This window comes from Chelon labrosus, assembly GCF_963514085.1.
Source record: "Chelon labrosus genome assembly, chromosome: 13".
Lineage (NCBI taxonomy): Eukaryota > Metazoa > Chordata > Actinopteri > Mugiliformes > Mugilidae > Chelon > Chelon labrosus.
The window spans coordinates 27,052,184-27,068,139 of NC_140346.1; the positions used below are offsets into that span (position 1 = coordinate 27,052,184).

Consider the following 15,956-nt stretch of genomic DNA (forward strand, 5'->3'; position numbering starts at 1 on the left):
GCTCAAACCTTTCCTCTGACTTTAACTTGTGATATCTCTCATCGTGCATTAGTCAGACCGGGATCTTTACTGTGTGCACTGACTGGCAGCAGCCTGCAGCCTGTGACGCTGTAACCGAAGATTTAAAGTCACACTTTACGGACTAAAAAGGTGCCAGACAACAAGCAAGTCAGATCAACACTTTCAGACAAACTTGCCACAGTTAAACTCGCTCGGATCACATTTTTAACTGAACCGAACATGCAGAATATTCTGACACATGTTTGGCTAACGGAACATATACGCTTGGTGAGCCTCTATTCATGATTTGGACCAGTGACGTTTCTCAACATGCTTTAGATAGATTTGGATGATTGTCTTTTTTTTGTGTTGCACTTTAGTCTGCTCTGCCGTGCAGCATCCTGCAGCCTGTGATGCTGTAACCGTGGATTTATAGTGACACTTTACTAACAGTGTTTACAACGTGTGACTTAGTGTGAAGTTATGGGGCTTAGAATTATGCATTTATTTCTTGCAAGAATCCAAGCGGATGAAAAGTTTCAGAAACACTCAAACCAGTTGATCTGACGCCAACATGGATGCCACAGTTAGTGCGTCATATCCTCAAGCTCCTGGCCTGTATGTGCAGGATGTTACCGGCTGCACTAACACATGATGGTGCAGGATGATAAGCACGATGAATCCTCAGTCCTCCTGGAGATCTCTCAGGATATAAAACATTTTGTTGCACCATCGCAGGCACGATGCCCATTTTGAAAAGCATATTCTCTGCTCTTGACTGGCAGCATCCTGCAGCCTGTGATGCTGTAACCGAAAGTTTAAATTCACACTTCATGAACTAGAAAGGTGCTTAGCAACAAATTAAAACATGCAGACAAACTGCCACGGTCAAAATCTGGTCTGAACATGAATATTCATCATCTGTAACAAGGGTCCACCCTGGACAGGACTCCAGTCTATCACAGGGCTAACACAGAGAGACGCTCACACCTACGGCCAATTTAGAATCACCAATGAACCTAACCGGTATGTCTTTGGACGGTGGGAGGAAGCTGGAGTACCCAGCCCACCCAGAGCCCACCCAGAGCCCACCCAGACACAGGGAGAACATGCAAACTCCACACAGAAAGGCCCCAGTTGGCCTGGATTAGAACCCAGAACCTTCTTGCTGTGAGGCGTCAGTGCTAACCACCACCAATCCCTTCCCCTGATTTTGACCAGTGACATTTCTCAGCATGCATTAGATAGATTTGTATGATTATCTTTCTGAGTTACTTTCCTCTTTGAAATAAAAGCAGTGCCTCTGCTCTAACTTGCGGCTTCCTGCAGCCTGTAACCAAAGATTTAAAGTCACGTAGCATGAACACAAAGACGCTCAGCAACGTGAATGCATGCATTTAGAAAACATGCACGACTTGGTAGAGATAAGGACAGATTCACTCAGATCACGTTTTTCACTTCTCTGAAAATGAATATGAAACCAGTCCATCTGACGCCAACACGGATACCACGGTCACTGAGATCACATTTTAAAAAGCTGTTCTGAAAACTTTGTGAAAATGTATCTGCAGGATGTCACCTCTACATGACCGGGTGACTGCACACGACAAATCCTTAAAACGGTTTTGAAATTTCTCAACCTGTATTCAATATATTAGGATGATTGTCTTCTGTTCGTGGTCTTCCTCCGCTCTGACTAGCAGCATCCTGCCTGTGATGCTGTCATGTTATATCTATAAACAAGTAGGTGCTAAGCAACGTGAAGTTATGAGCCCTAAAATTACACACGACTTAGAATAGATGAATTTATTGCCACGGTTCAATAAACAGATCTGAGCGTACAGAAGTCACTGTGAGACCAAAATGGAAAGTCACCCTTGACTGATGACCTGCCCGATAACGTTCCTCACATGCTTCCTGATGAGCAGATACAGCCACTAGTGGAAACCAGAAGAAAGCCTCTCTGGGGTGCATCACGGCAGCAGGCACAGTCAGCACAGTTGTATTTTTAGCACTTCCGTCAAGTCGCCCCGCCATTTGGAGTAACTGATAGCTGCAGGCTGCAGCTCTCTGGTAAACTGTCAGCTCTGAAGGGTGGGCCCCCACCAAAACAATGACGGCCATTATACACCACAGGACAGCTGTGTTTGTGGTCGGTGTCAGGGTTTGTGCAGCTCTCGCACAGAAAGTAAAGAGGACGGGACGTTGTGCTGGTGTGAGTTTAGATTTAATGCGTAAACGTACGGCAGGAGCAGTCAGCTTAAAGATTTATTTATTTATTATCTGGGTTTTTCACATTAGGTTCTCGCAGACAACACATTAGACATGTGGATGTAAAGAAACTGAATCAGAGAAATGGACAAACTGGGAATAAATACAATATAAAACGTAGCTTCTAATTAAATAACTGCTTTAGAGTTCAAACAAGAGTTAAAAGAATCTGGATAGAACGTCTTTCGTTTTTCGTTCCTCCTATCCTCTCTCTTCTCTCTCTCTTTCTGTCTCTACCTGACCGGCCTCAGGCAGATGGGTCCCTCCATATCAGCTTTAGGTTTCTTCCTGTTAAAAGGGAGTTTTTTCTTGCCACCATCACCTTCAGTCTTGCTCCGGTGGTTTCACACCGGATTCTGTAAAGCGTCTCGAGACAATTGGTGTTGTTATTGACACTATATAAATAAACTGCCCTATGACAGCTGGGATAGGCTCCTGCCCCCCCTCCACAACCCTCCAGAGGACAAGCGGTTACAGAAAATGAATGAATGAATGAATGAATGCTGTGAAATACTGGGTCTCCTGATTCAGACTGAAATATTTCCACAAACTGGACAGTCATTGCTTCCAGACGACTGAGCTCTTAGTCATGGGCAGTGAGTTAACTCTGGGTCAAATCTCCCTGATGTTGAAACCTCCCTCTGAGTTTCTGCTTCACGCTGCCAAGGTGTCCTGCTGGACTCAGATCAGCTGACTTTAGCTTTGTGGCGGCTGGTAGCGGCCTTTAGAAGATGATCAGCTGTTGCCACATGTTCAGCATCGATACTCAGGCAGATTGAGGGATTCAGACCACGATCCAGGAGCTTCAGGTGTCAGGTAGTCATGCTGACCTTCTATCTGCAGCCTCAGGTCCATCTTCTGATTTCTGCTCTGGGACCAGTTCTGTCATTAACAATCCCTGGATGTTTTTTAGTTTTCTCACCAGTCAGAGTAAACTCTACACACAGAGCTACTCCAACCAGTCCACCTTAGGTCACATTTGATCCCGACTCTAAACAGGAACTGAAGCTGCTGACCTTTAATGACAAGATATTATGCTGCACCATCAATATATGTGTTGCACCGGGGGAAAATCAGTAGACGTTTGTTTCACAAATCTGCACATACTGCCACTCACAAAGGAAACTGGTGTAGGCGCTGCTATTTTTAAAAAGGTAGAGAAACAAAAGAGCACTAAACCACTGCGTGTTTATACTGAGTAACACATATTTTTCCTCTTTTGCCATGGCTCAGTGCTTTCATTAATAAATTCTTCTAAATTTTTGAGGAACCTTTTGTCATCTGGTATGTCTGGTACTTCCTTTTTTCTAATAAAGATGGTAAATATGGTGCAAACAGGATTAATCCTCAAAGCTCGAGGCCATCCTCTGACTCTGAATTAAGTAACCTGGGATTATACGTTCTCTCTATTTATGTATATATATAAAAAAGTGTGTTTTTAGTAACATATGTGCATTATTTCTCAGGCAAATACCTTTCAAACTAATTCCCATCAGTGTTGACTGTATTTTGCATTCACCCCCATTAATAGATCTGTGCTTTCCTGACTTTAGCAAGTGAAATGTCTTCTGAGAAAAAACAAAAGGTTTGTTTTGAATATTTTGCCATTTGAGAAAGCATAGTCTGAGTAAGTGGCTTTTTTATTTTGAAAGGGTTCCAGGAAGACATGATTATTTATTTATTTTTTTGCTCTGGAATATTTGTTTAGTTTATTTTTATGCATGCTATTTCCTTTTCCTAGGTATGTGTGTGTGTGTGTGTGTGTGTGTGTGTGTGTGTGTGTGTGAAAGAGAGAGAGGGAGAGAGAGCAGCAGACTGGGTTTAGTGTGTCTGCAGCGGCGCTGTGGGTTTGTCTCTGTGGCATAAAAGGAGCGTTTCCAGAATGTGACGGAGCGGCGCATGTGGGCGGGGCCTGTGGGGCCGGCAGCGGCCAATAGGAAGCTCGGCTGCCGCTGTCAAACACAGCTGATCGATGAGTCAGGGGAGAGCAGCCGAAAAGGTCCCACTTGTTGCTGAGCAGGAGCAGCGATCGTCAGCTGACCGCGGAGCTCGGATCCATCCTCGCTGTGCGCCCTCACATCAGGTCCGTGAACGCAACAGGAGTCAAACCCTCGGCACCCGAAACAGCTCCGCTCCAGATCCGGACTCCCTCTCCTCCTCCTGCCCACCGTCCAGCAGCTGCCTCCTCCTCATACTCGACTCTCAGGTGAGATATATATATTTTTTCAACATTTACAGGGAGGAGGTTTTAACTTTACCTGTCGGTGAGAGCAGCTGAAAGATTCAAACCTGTAGGAATAAAACCTCGACAGACGCGTCTTCTGCTCGGATTTAATATGAGAGGAAACCCTAAATATGTGTAGGCCTATATCTATTAAATAAATTAGAAATAAAACACATCATACATATATATATATATTAAATCCTATCCTATTCAGCGTGAATATCACCTGTCAGTAGAAAAAGGGGAAGTCGGTTCCTTTAAATCAGGAGCTCCACCATCACCAGAATAGACTGTTATCATGAAGCTTCCCCTGACACGCTGCTGAGCAACAAAGAGGCTCCTTCACAGAATCTAATAAAAAAAGAAAGAGGCTCCAGCAGCTTCACTGGACCGTGACCGAGGTTTTTAGAAGAAGACATTTACAGGAGATTTACAGGTTTGATTCTGGGGTTTCTTCCGTTTAAAGCAGCTCAAGGGTTAAATTAAAGGAGCTGAAAACATCTCACATATGTAGTTCTCTTACTGACTGTAGTCCATGCAGCTATTTATTTATTTTTTCCTGAAAATGCACCTAATGATTCATTTTTGGACAATTACCATTCACTGAAAAACTAAAGAGAGAGGACAAACGCACAGTTTGATGTTTAAAAGAATCAAATCTTTGACACAGATAAGGCCCGTTAGAAGAAAAACACTTTAATCCCATCAGCAATAATCAAACAGTGGCGTTTAAAAACAGAAGGTGAGGATTGAGCGGACGGGACCCAGTTTCAGTATCAGTTGACCATTAACATCCAGTCTTTGTCACCTCGTGGCTGAAGCGTTTAATGGATTAGGTTGTAAAATCATTTGTGGGTGAAATGGACACCAGCTGAACCTCGCTGCATCCCTGTGAGCGCTTCAAAAACGCAGCATCAGCACTTCCACAGTGAGCTGCTGCTGCTGCTGCTGCTGCCTCCGCCGCCGCTGTGTGTGCTCTCTGTTCACTGTGTACACTGAGCTGCAGAAGGTTTGTGTTTTGTTAAGGTACACTTCCTCCCTCGACTGAAATGAACTGGTTCTCTTATGTCCTTGTTTCTTTGTTGTAGCAGGAAAAGAGCAGGTGATTAAATTCATTTCGCTGCTCATTGTGCAGTCTGTCACTTGTGGTTTTGTAAAACTCTCTGTGAAAACTCTCTGTGAAGTGTTAATGCCTCCCTTCATCAGTTCACTGCTGCAAAACTCGTATTTAAGTCCTGTGAAGACTCTAAACATAAATAATGCGTCATTTTCTGTAACGCAATCAGCTCAAAAACACGCTTCTCATGAGGTGATTCAAGTCAGGAAGAGTCACTTTCAGGTGGAAACTAAAACAGACACGGTGGCACCACACACAGCGAAACAGTTTCACTTCACTTCTCAGTAACACTACCTGCTCGCTTCACCTGCCAGGAAAAGCTGTGAGGCATCAGAGCAGAAAGGGCAAAGTTCAGGCTGGTAGAGTCTGGAGTCTCTTCCTCAGCTACTGATTAACCAGAGCGTCAGATGTGGTTCAGCGGGTGAGGACGCTCTGTTTTACTTACTGCTTACTACAGACCTCCACTGACCTCCTTTTTTTTTTTTGTTGTTGTCGTCCACTTCATGGATGTGGGTGCTTCCTGCAGCGTGTGTTTTTCCTGGGATTTTCCCAGTGGAAGCCTCTGAGGTCCCTCTGTGGTGTCGGCGCTCGTGCTAACTACCCGGCGCTTCCTTTGTTTGCGGCAAACAAGTCGCTGTTGTGGCTGGAAACATTAAAACGCATCACTTCCTGCGCGCCTGAAAATATTTCCAAGAAAGAGGCAACAAAACAGCAGCGAATTTGCCTCACCTGACACGTCCAACCGCACAGGGCTTCCATTCAGTGTTTGGTTTTAAACCGCTCCAAGGATGGAGAGGATGGTGCAAGACCTGCTCCAGGAGTCATTCCAAAGTGTGAAGTCTCATTTGGTGTCTGTCAGTCATGTTTTGTGCAGCCTTCAGAACGTCAGCAGCCTGGGGAAAAAAAGCAGCGGCAGATTTTCCCAGCTCGCCCTGAAATCAGCAGGAAATCTGGCATTTAAGACGTTGGTGGTGATGCATCAGATCTTTCAACAGGACCTATCCGTGTGTTTAAGTCTACCAGACTTAAGAAATGCTTTTTATTTCGTCTTGCGACAATAATCCTAACTCTGCACACAACGCAACAGAAGTTATAATATCACAGAGGGCCACGATGACTAAGATGCAGACCTCCCACGCAGGTTGTGGTGGCACAACGTGGAGCTGTGAATGTGCGTGTGTTTCAGTGTGTTGAACCTCGTAGTGTTTGATTGTGTGTGCGTGTGTTCGTGCCCGTTTGAGCGTGACCTGTCTGCAGAGACAACGGGCCTTCCCCCTGCCGCTCCAGAGATGACTGGCATCTCCTTCGACATGAAAGCGCCAAACACACACCAAAGGCAGAAAAGCACACCTACACACTCATCTTCACACACACACTGTGGCGTCTGGGCTGGCTCTCTGGCTCTGCAGGCTCCGGTTCATTCTCTGGGAATGAACGCGTCGAGTCATCCGGAGAAAGAGTCGGGGTCGCTGTGGTGACTGGTTTCTGGGTTTCTGTTTCAGAAAGTTGTGTTGCTGCTGCGCCGTCAGGTGTCGGTGTCGGTCAATATGGGCAGTGTTGAAACAATAAACAGAGAGAGGTGATAGTTTCGCTATGGATCAGCTGAGAGGTTAAAGTCAGGCCTGGTTGACGAGCAGAGTCTGTGACAGATTTGGGTCAAAGCCGGACAACGTTACAGTAGAGACTTAAGATCATTTGATTTCTCTCTTCTGAAATGGTTTCTTGATTTCTTCTGGGGTGATAATGAGCTTGATGACAGTGTTTTACACCTTGAGTCTGCAGCTGAGCCTGGAAGCCAGATCAACTTCACCACCCAAAAAGGCAAAAGTTGAGACTCTGGGAACTGTTTATGCTCGGCCAATCAAATAATTTGGACGGGCCTTTAAGTGGTTGTAGCCCTGGGTTGCAGGACTATCCGGTTAAGCTATTTATTTTCTCTGCATCGTTTGAAACACGCCCCAAAATGAAATCTTAAACGCCGCATTGCCGGTCTCGTTTTCTGTTTAGAGCTGAGTCTGTCTACGTCAGGTTCCTGCAGGTTGTATCTGGCTAAAACGAAAGTTTTGGCACGTTCAGCAGGATTTATAGCAGATTCAGATAGTTTCTCTCTTCCTTTATTCCGCTCACTGACCACAACTAACAAACCCACTGGCTTACAAAAGCAGAATCGCCTCCCTTAAAGGAGCCGTGTCCTCAGCACAGAGATCAAACCGGGTCACTTGCAGGCACGAGCGTGTTTGCTGTAAACACGATCATGCCTGTAAGGAAAGTTACTTCCAATCTAGAGCTAGAGTTAATTAATCAATTAGTTGATCAAGTGAAACTTAACCAAACAGAACCAAGGCAGCCTCAGTCTAATGTGTCTCTGATTAATGATTACTGTTAATTATATTAATAATACTGAGCATCAAGACGTCTGAGGCTGCAGGAGGAGTTAGCTGAGGTGAAGTTGCGCTCACAGCTGTTTAAAAAAAAAACACCGAACCCCTCTCTGTCTGCAGCTCTGACGCCATCTACACTGTACGTGATTTGAAGAGATCCTCAAATAGAACTGTTAATGTGACTGAGGTGTGATTTCTGCACAATGTTTAAAAATACCTTGACATGTCCTCTACATGTGTGCGTGTGTGTTTAGAGTGTGAAGACGTGTTTGTGTGCGTTTTCTCTTCCTCTGACTCTTGGTGTGTGTTGTGTCATCAGGAAGTCTGGTTTGATGTCTGCGCCAGCCCCGTATCCATGGCCGTGTGGACGCATCAGTCTGGTCTGCGGACTCCTCCTCCTGCTGGCCTCCTCCCCGCTCCTCGCTGCAGGTATGACCTCTGACCCGAACCTCTCCACCTACTACACCCTCCGCGAAACTCAGACCCACATTCATTCATGCACGCACATCGGGTTTCGCTTTCTTTCATTGTCACTGCGGCGGCGACGGCAACTTTCCCCTCCGCTGCACCGGTTAGCTCTCTGTACGCGGTGACAGGAGGGTGAACCATCTGAACCAGGCATGTGTGTCAGAGAGGAGGAAGGGGTCGTGCTGTCAGCTGTTTGCACGCGGCAAACGCAAGCTGCTTTGATTCGATGGGAGTCTGCTGCACGTTTAAAACTGTGTGAGACTGAAAAACCTCCCCTTATGTTCTGTTGTTAAGCTTTTTACTGAGAAACCGTGACGAGAAGCTCTGAAACTAAACAAATATGATCCACAAATGTGTTCGCCAGTTTTATCCTACTCTTATCCACCTGTGACGAACTAATTGAATTTTAAACACGATGCAGTCAGATTCTCCTCTGAGTTGTGAAACTATCTCAAAATGAGTCGTTCATATTGTCTCTTGAAGCCACAGTGGCACCAAGATGTGTCTCCTTCCTGTTTCTGAATATCACTGAATGTCTGCACAAACGATGAGTGAAATCCTTTGAAGGTCTCTGCTCAGACTTCCGCTCTCAGCCTCAAACTTGACCTACTCGTCACGAGCTCACGAGTTTTATTTTTTTTGGGTAATGCATGCGCAGACTTTTAGGCTGCAAGAAAAAAGAGGACGTTAGTGACAGCAGTGTTGGAAGCTCAGCAGCAGTGGAGCGTCCATTCACAGCCATAGACGTGTGGAGCTGCAGGTCAAAGGTCAAGACACATTCGGTGTTTGTTTGCAGTAACAGCATCGCCGTGCCGTCCTTTCACTAAGCGTCCTACTGTTCCTCTCAGCCGCCGTCACGATCACTCTTCATCTATCATCCTCTCACCCCATGATCCGGGCCGTCCTGCCACTCACATCCAATACAGAGGGACTCTTTGCAGCTGCAGCAGGGACGAACGCCTGTTTTTAACATTAATCTAAATCCATCCGTTAACACATCAGTCACAGGTTAATGATATAAACATAGCCAACATCCTGCAGCCTCCACAGGCCTCGACCGTGCAGAGGCACAAAATAAAAAAGAAACAGAGCTCAGTTTCTGTGAGTTTTAGGAAGTGTCACCTGTTAATAACCCGTCCCCCCCGTCCACGTGTCCCTGCAGGCAGACTGAGCAACTGCTCTCACCCTCTGGTGCCAGAACATGGAGGTTTCCGCTGTGACCCGTCCCCGTGCCGAGGTTTCCCTCAGAAGAGCTCCATCCGTTTCTTCTGCGAGCCCGGATACCACATCAGCAGCAAGGCCCCCGTCTCCAGGTGTCGGCACGGGAAGTGGATGCCTCCGATACCGTCCTGCCTCAGAGGTAACACGATGGAATATATCTTTAATAATAATCACTCTCCAGTTCACACTTTGCTCCTTTTCTCTGCTTGTAAATATTAATATTTGGGGTCTGGACTGTAGGTCAGAAAAGAAAAGAAGATCATCTATTAATTTAAAAAAAAAAAGAGAAAAGGTTCATTTATAATAAACCTCTATAGGCGTAACTACCACCTTTATTTACGCGCCCGGCTCAGTGTTTGTGTATGAGGGACGGAGAGGAAAGCTTTGACATTTGTGCTTAGAGGAAATCTACCGGCTTTTATTTACGTTTTCACAATGAAACGTATCAGAATTGATGTTTGTGTGTGTGTCTGGATCCTTCACGGTGACTTTCCTGGGATCCACCGCCCTCAAAACACAAAGCAGGATGTTATTAAATGAGTAACGTCATCTGAGAAACAATAAACTTAAAAAAGCAGCGGGAATTGTAGATTCTTCTGTTTTAAAGGCTGAGGACGTAACGGTTAGTCCGGACAAACCTGCACAAGGATCGGATTCAACAAGGGTTGAGTGTCTCACCTGGTGGAGTCTGTAGTTAGAGTCCATCTGCTTATTTTGGACGTCATATGACTTTAAAAATTCCCTCTTTATATTGAGCTGATGTTGTCATTTCCCTGCAGCAGTGGGCATCACAGCGTTCCTCACTAATTACCTCAGTTTATAATCTACTTATGACTCAGAGAGACGGGTTGCAGGCTAGTTAGTCATTTTATGATACTCAGTTTTCATTGTTAGTCTTCAGAGGGCAGATCGCGTGAGACCGCTGGTTTCAGGATGTAGGTGTGTGAGCTTTACTCAGCAATACAGATCAGGACTATATTTCTTTCTTTCTTTTCTTTGGTAGATTTAACAGCTCCTTCCGGTCTGATTCTAAATGTTTAAAATCAAGAGCAGATGTTGACCTATTATGTGCCTCTGACTCTTAAAGGGCGGTGTCGTCTCGTTAATATTATTAATCATTAAACTTGATAGTATCTCAGATCTGACCCCTTTAATAATCAACAGCAGCAGCAGCAGCAGGTTAAGGGCGTTCATGTTTTGACCTACTTAACAGATGAGCGCAGACTCACAGCACTAGAACCAGAAGTTTTACTTTCCTCAGACCAGTTCCGACTTCCTCTGTTGCCATTCACTCAAACGCTGTAACAGGAAGTCGGATTGCAGAAAGAGGAAGCTAGCGAAGCCACCATAATAACCATTGAACACATCCTCTGTGTTGACGTTGTCTCAGCCTCACGGAAAGCTAGCGCCGCGGCGTCACTGGCATGAGCGAACCGCATACAGTAACTAGACGTAAAAACTTCCTCTCATAGATGTTGTATTTGATCAAAGATTTCCGCTAATCCATTCTACCCAGAATATAGCATCAGATTACTATCTCTCCGCGGTGATGTAACCACCAGATCAGCTTTGAAGCTTCATGCAGATACTTTCCCCACAAGTCTGTGCTTTACATCTTGTTTCCATTGCACGGTCACCTGGAAGACTTTGTCCAAACAACCGTCTCGCGTTAGCAGCGTCTCTTTTCATTCTGTAGCGATCTGGCTCGAAACTAACTGGATCTCTGCAGGGTGTTGTGGTAGCAATGCTGGTTGAGTGCAGCCGGGAACCCAGACGAGCTGCTTCTCTATTTTGTGGCTGCAAGCTGGTCTGGAGTCTCTCCATTGGGAACTGATGATGCTCCTGCAAAAGTCTGCAGGGCCAATCAGATCGTTTGGGTGCGGGTCTTAATGTGTAGATGGACAGAAGAGTAACAGTAGCTGTGCACATCTTTGAATTTGAATTAATAGCAGTGTCACAGACAAAGCTCCCACACCCCATGAACAAAACACAGCCGGTTGGTCTTAAAATCTAAACCGTCGTCTGGTGCTTGGAGGTTTTCTGAAACTTTTTTTAACGTTGTGTCTCTCCCTTCCTCCTCAGACGGCCCGAACATGAAATCCGACGACAGAATAAATGACTCGATGCCCAGCATGGCCACAACGGCGGTGGGCGTGTCCATCTTCCTGCTCACCACCACCGCCTGCTTGGTCGTCAAGTCCCGCCTCTACCCCTGTCAGTCACACAGGTGAGTGGAAGCTCAGTGGTTAGTGATCAGAGGACTTGTGGAGTTTCTTATACGAGTGTTAATGGTTCAGGTCAGAGGTCAGAGGTCAGAGGTCAGGAGATTCTCTCTCTGTGCTTTAAATAATGCTCTCTCTTTCTTTCTCAGCCGTCGCTCCTCAGACCAGCTGGACCTGATGGTGGATGGACTTCCCGTCTCTCTCCCCTCCTACGAGGAGGCCGTGTACGGCAGCTGGGGGCAGCGCATCCCCGCCTGCTCAGCTCCCGGGCCGACGCAGCTCCTCCTGGCCCAGGAGGCTCCCGGCTATCAGCCTCCGCCTCTGAACAACCAGTCGGACGGCAGCCACCGGCCCCTCCTGTCCGGCCAGAGCCCCGACAACCCGCCGCCCCCTTACGAGGAGGTCCAGTCCTCTCGTCCCAGAGACAGGATGAGCGACAGGGACGTCCGGCAGCTGCACGCTGGACTCACAGACGACAAGGACACTTGATTGACGGGCGGCGGGGGAAACTGCGCAATTGTTTTCGCAACGAAAGCCCGAGTTTGACAGTCGATTACTGCAGCGTTTACTCTGCAGATGACGGGGACTGACAGCAGACTCCTGTACTGCCTGCACTTTTCCTGGTTTGCTGCAGCTCACCAGCATCAGGACCTCTCACATGCTATTTTAGACAAAGCTGATAAGCTCTGATTGGCCGGCTGTCACAAACGCCTGACTGATCAGGACATTTATAAACAAGAAGCTGATTGTATAGTGTATTTGCATGAATGTATGCGACACAGGACGGATGGAGTGTGCACACGTGTCTCTGCTGCTGAAATACGGCCTTGTTTTAATGAGAGGAGACGCGTCCCTCACAGAGGAACCGTGAGCCTTTCACAGCAGTGCTACGATTGTGTAAGTGCGTGTGTGTGTTTTCAGTGTTGTTCTGGAGACGTTGTTCATCTTTCCCGTCAGTGACGGGGCTGACCCAAGGCTTCGTTTGGTGAAGTCAGCGGCGCGCTGTTACAGAAACCTGTGTGTTTCCATGGCGACCGTCTCCGTACCGTTTGTGTCTGAGGCGTCTGCGCGCCGTTTCTCTGTGAGTGTGATGAAACTGTGGCGCGCAGGCTGTTGATCTGAAGCCAGCGTGGCGCGCAGACGCTCGGGCGACTTTGTCACAGCAGCTTGTTGTGATGTTAATTTAAAAAATAACAAATAAAAAATGGATAAAAATGTTCATGTTTTGTACAGCAGATATTTAAAGAGACACTGCTTTGTGTTTCTCATGTGTTCATTCAGTGGTGAGTGAAGTAAAATTTATTTAATGTTTAATTGATTTGAATCGATCTTTCTGTTTACTGATTGAGACGCAAATCAGAGGAGACACACGGACACTTTAATCAAAATGATCGTCGAAGTGTTTTCATTCCACAACATAGAGAATAATGACCTGGGACCATTGTGATTTCACCTGCTGGTTCCTCTCTGTCACTCTGAGTGGCCGACGCCTTCACAGACCTTGAATGTATTTTATTTCCTATTTTATGATATATCTATTAAAAAAAAAAGTATTAAATCGATTGTGATATTTACAGAATGATTATTTGTACGTTGCACAGAATTATATGATCAATAAATGTCGAAGTGTTTCTTTGTTTGACATCCTGGCCTCGTCTGTGACTTCATTAAGGTTGATTAGGATCAGCTGGGCTCAGTGGAAACACTCTCCAGAGCTGATGTTTGTCTCTTTTTTTACCCGGTGGATTAAAAATCAGAAGCAGAGAAGACGGTGTCTGCTTTACAAGTTAAAGTTTTCCTGTTTTCTCGTCTCCTGCTGCAGGTCAGTTCACAAACACAGCGTCAGCAACATACAGAGACAGAGTCAATGATTTCTTCTCAGGCAGCGATTGAGAAACCTTCTTGTAACGGAATTAGAGCGGAGAGGGAACGGTTGAGCAAACGGGTGTTTTTTGGATTTGTTTAAAAAGTTTCCGCTCCGTTTCCTTCCCAGGCGTTTAAATTTGACCTGATACAAGAAATGGTTTCGCTTCATATTCACCTGTGGAAAGACGTGCTGATGTTGTAAGGACTTGACGTGACAAATGTTAAAACCATAAAACCACAGGAATAAGATGCACACTTTTAGCTCACAGCTAAAAAGTGAAGCAACGAGACCGCTGTCAGTGAAACTCCTTTATTTCAACACATCGAGCTCATTCCTAGAATTAGAAGAGCATTTGGATACTTGAGTAAAAGTGTGACAATATGATTTAAATAAAAAAAAAGTAAACATATGTTAACAGAGGCCTTTTTGGAGAGTGGAGGATATTTTAAATATTTGAGGTTAAACAAGGTCAACGGGTTTTCGTTTTCTCCAGTGGAGAGTTTTAGGTTTTATCTAAAACATCTGAGAGTGTTGTTCATCTGAAACTCGCATGATAAGGATCTGTTAAGGTTGAGATACTCACCTGGAATTGGAGGAATCTGTCTTGAATCGGTTCTTGCCTCAGTGTGGGACTGTTTTGTAAATCAACTGCCCCCATGTTCAGAGAGGAATTTTCCAGTTTGACATAGATGACTTCCTTTACTCCTCTTTTAAACAATCTGTCTTCTCTGGCTAAAATGTGGACGTTTCATTTATTCATTTTCTGTAAACGCTTGTCCTCAGTCTCCAGAGAGACCGACAACCATTCACACTCACACCTACGGCCAATTTAGAATCACCAATGAACCTAACCAGCATGTCTTTGGACGGTGGGAGGAAGCTGGAGTACCGTGAACCAGTCGGTGCTTTCTGGATTCAAACCCAGAACCTTCTTGCTGTGAGGCATCAGAGCTAACCACCACACCACTGTGCCGCCTTAAAACATGGACGTTGTTGTCTTCAAACCAGCGTTTATTTGTCCTTCAGGTGTAGGTGGATCACTGAATCCTCACCTGAAGCTGGCTCTCCTGTGTTGAGCCATGCGTTTGTGAAGGGGTTGCTATGTTTGGGATGTAGGGATGTCTGGTTTTACCACAATTAGTGATTCTCCAACTCATTAATGGCCAGAAATGAAAGTAAATCATATATAGTATTATAGTAAAGGACTGAATTAAAGTAAGCTGCTGTCTTCTGTACTTCTATAAACATACTCGTCTAGTTAAAGTACTCATATTACCTATGTGATAACATCTTGTTTATTTTTGACTTCTCGTGTTGACTCCATCTCCCAATCTTCCATAAAACGCAACGCTTCACTTGAGGCTGATGATCTTTTTCCGATGAATCCGGAGCCAGAAATCTGTAGAATAGGATCTGAGTCATTTTCCTCTGAATAACTTTTGAAGGACTCATCACTGGATAAAACGGCTGCTGATGAGGGTTCGTCATCAGACTTCCTGCTTGTCTGGGTGTGTTGGAGGCGATCAACCAAAAGGAGAAGTTGTCAGGATGAGAGAAGAGAAGAGTTGTTGACTGTAAGCAGTCAGCCGGAATCAGGCTCACGAATGAAGACAGTCAGAAACAGTACTTCTATTAATCAGCTTTCTCTGAGCTGGTTTGAAGAGTTGAAAGCTTCATTTGTCACTTCCAGCTGAGAACTCAGTGACCCCTTGCTCTTATTATGCCATGACGGCCCAGCGACTGAGGACATGACACACTGTACTGTCTCTGAATACCGAGCAGTGACTCGACATGACGCGCTGAGTTACACAAATCTGAGCCGTAAGAGAAGCACAGAGAGAAGCTTTGAAAGTGTTACTAGAAGTGACGAAACGTTGGGCCAAGGGCTTCCCTCTGACAATTTGAGATTTTTCTGAGTGATGGCAGAGTGAGGTTTTGTAAACTGTTACTCAGTCGGGGGTGATGCAAACCCTTTTTATTCACACCTGCTTTCTCTCTGCACACAGCTGATTATCCAACACAGAGGGTTTTAGTGACTGCACTAAGCAGCCTTGTGCTCTACGGATAAGACGTAGTCAGAGCCGACGCTGAAGGAAAACCCTGGGATTTCAGTCAGAGATGAGGTGGGTGCAGACCGAACGGGACCCTCGGGAGTCTAGAGGCTAGTGGTGGTGGTATAGTGGTG

At 45.7% G+C, this 15,956-nt stretch overlaps 1 protein-coding gene across 1 annotated transcript; it reads left to right on the forward strand.

Moving 5' to 3' along the window:
* Nucleotides 1–4,291: 4,291 nt before the first annotated feature.
* On the forward strand, nt 4,292–13,509 carry LOC311498006 (sushi domain-containing protein 6). The gene is made up of 5 exons (XM_084558438.1): nt 4,292–4,477; nt 8,313–8,422; nt 9,624–9,821; nt 11,765–11,909; nt 12,054–13,509. The coding sequence occupies exons 2-5, from the start codon at nt 8,326–8,328 to the stop codon at nt 12,391–12,393; spliced, it is 780 nt and encodes a 259-aa protein (XP_084414564.1). The 5' UTR covers nt 4,292–4,477; nt 8,313–8,325; the 3' UTR covers nt 12,394–13,509.
* Nucleotides 13,510–15,956: the final 2,447 nt, after the last annotated feature.

Bases quoted from the DNA above. Each gene is read 5' to 3' on its own strand.
- LOC311498006 (XM_084558438.1), top strand. From the start codon at position 8,326: ATGTCTGCGCCAGCCCCGTATCCATGGCCGTGTGGACGCATCAGTCTG. The intron at 8,423-9,623 runs GTATGACCTCTG...GTGTCCCTGCAG, and splicing joins CTCCCCGCTCCTCGCTGCAG to GCAGACTGAGCAACTGCTCT. The intron at 11,910-12,053 runs GTGAGTGGAAGC...TTTCTTTCTCAG, and splicing joins TACCCCTGTCAGTCACACAG to CCGTCGCTCCTCAGACCAGC.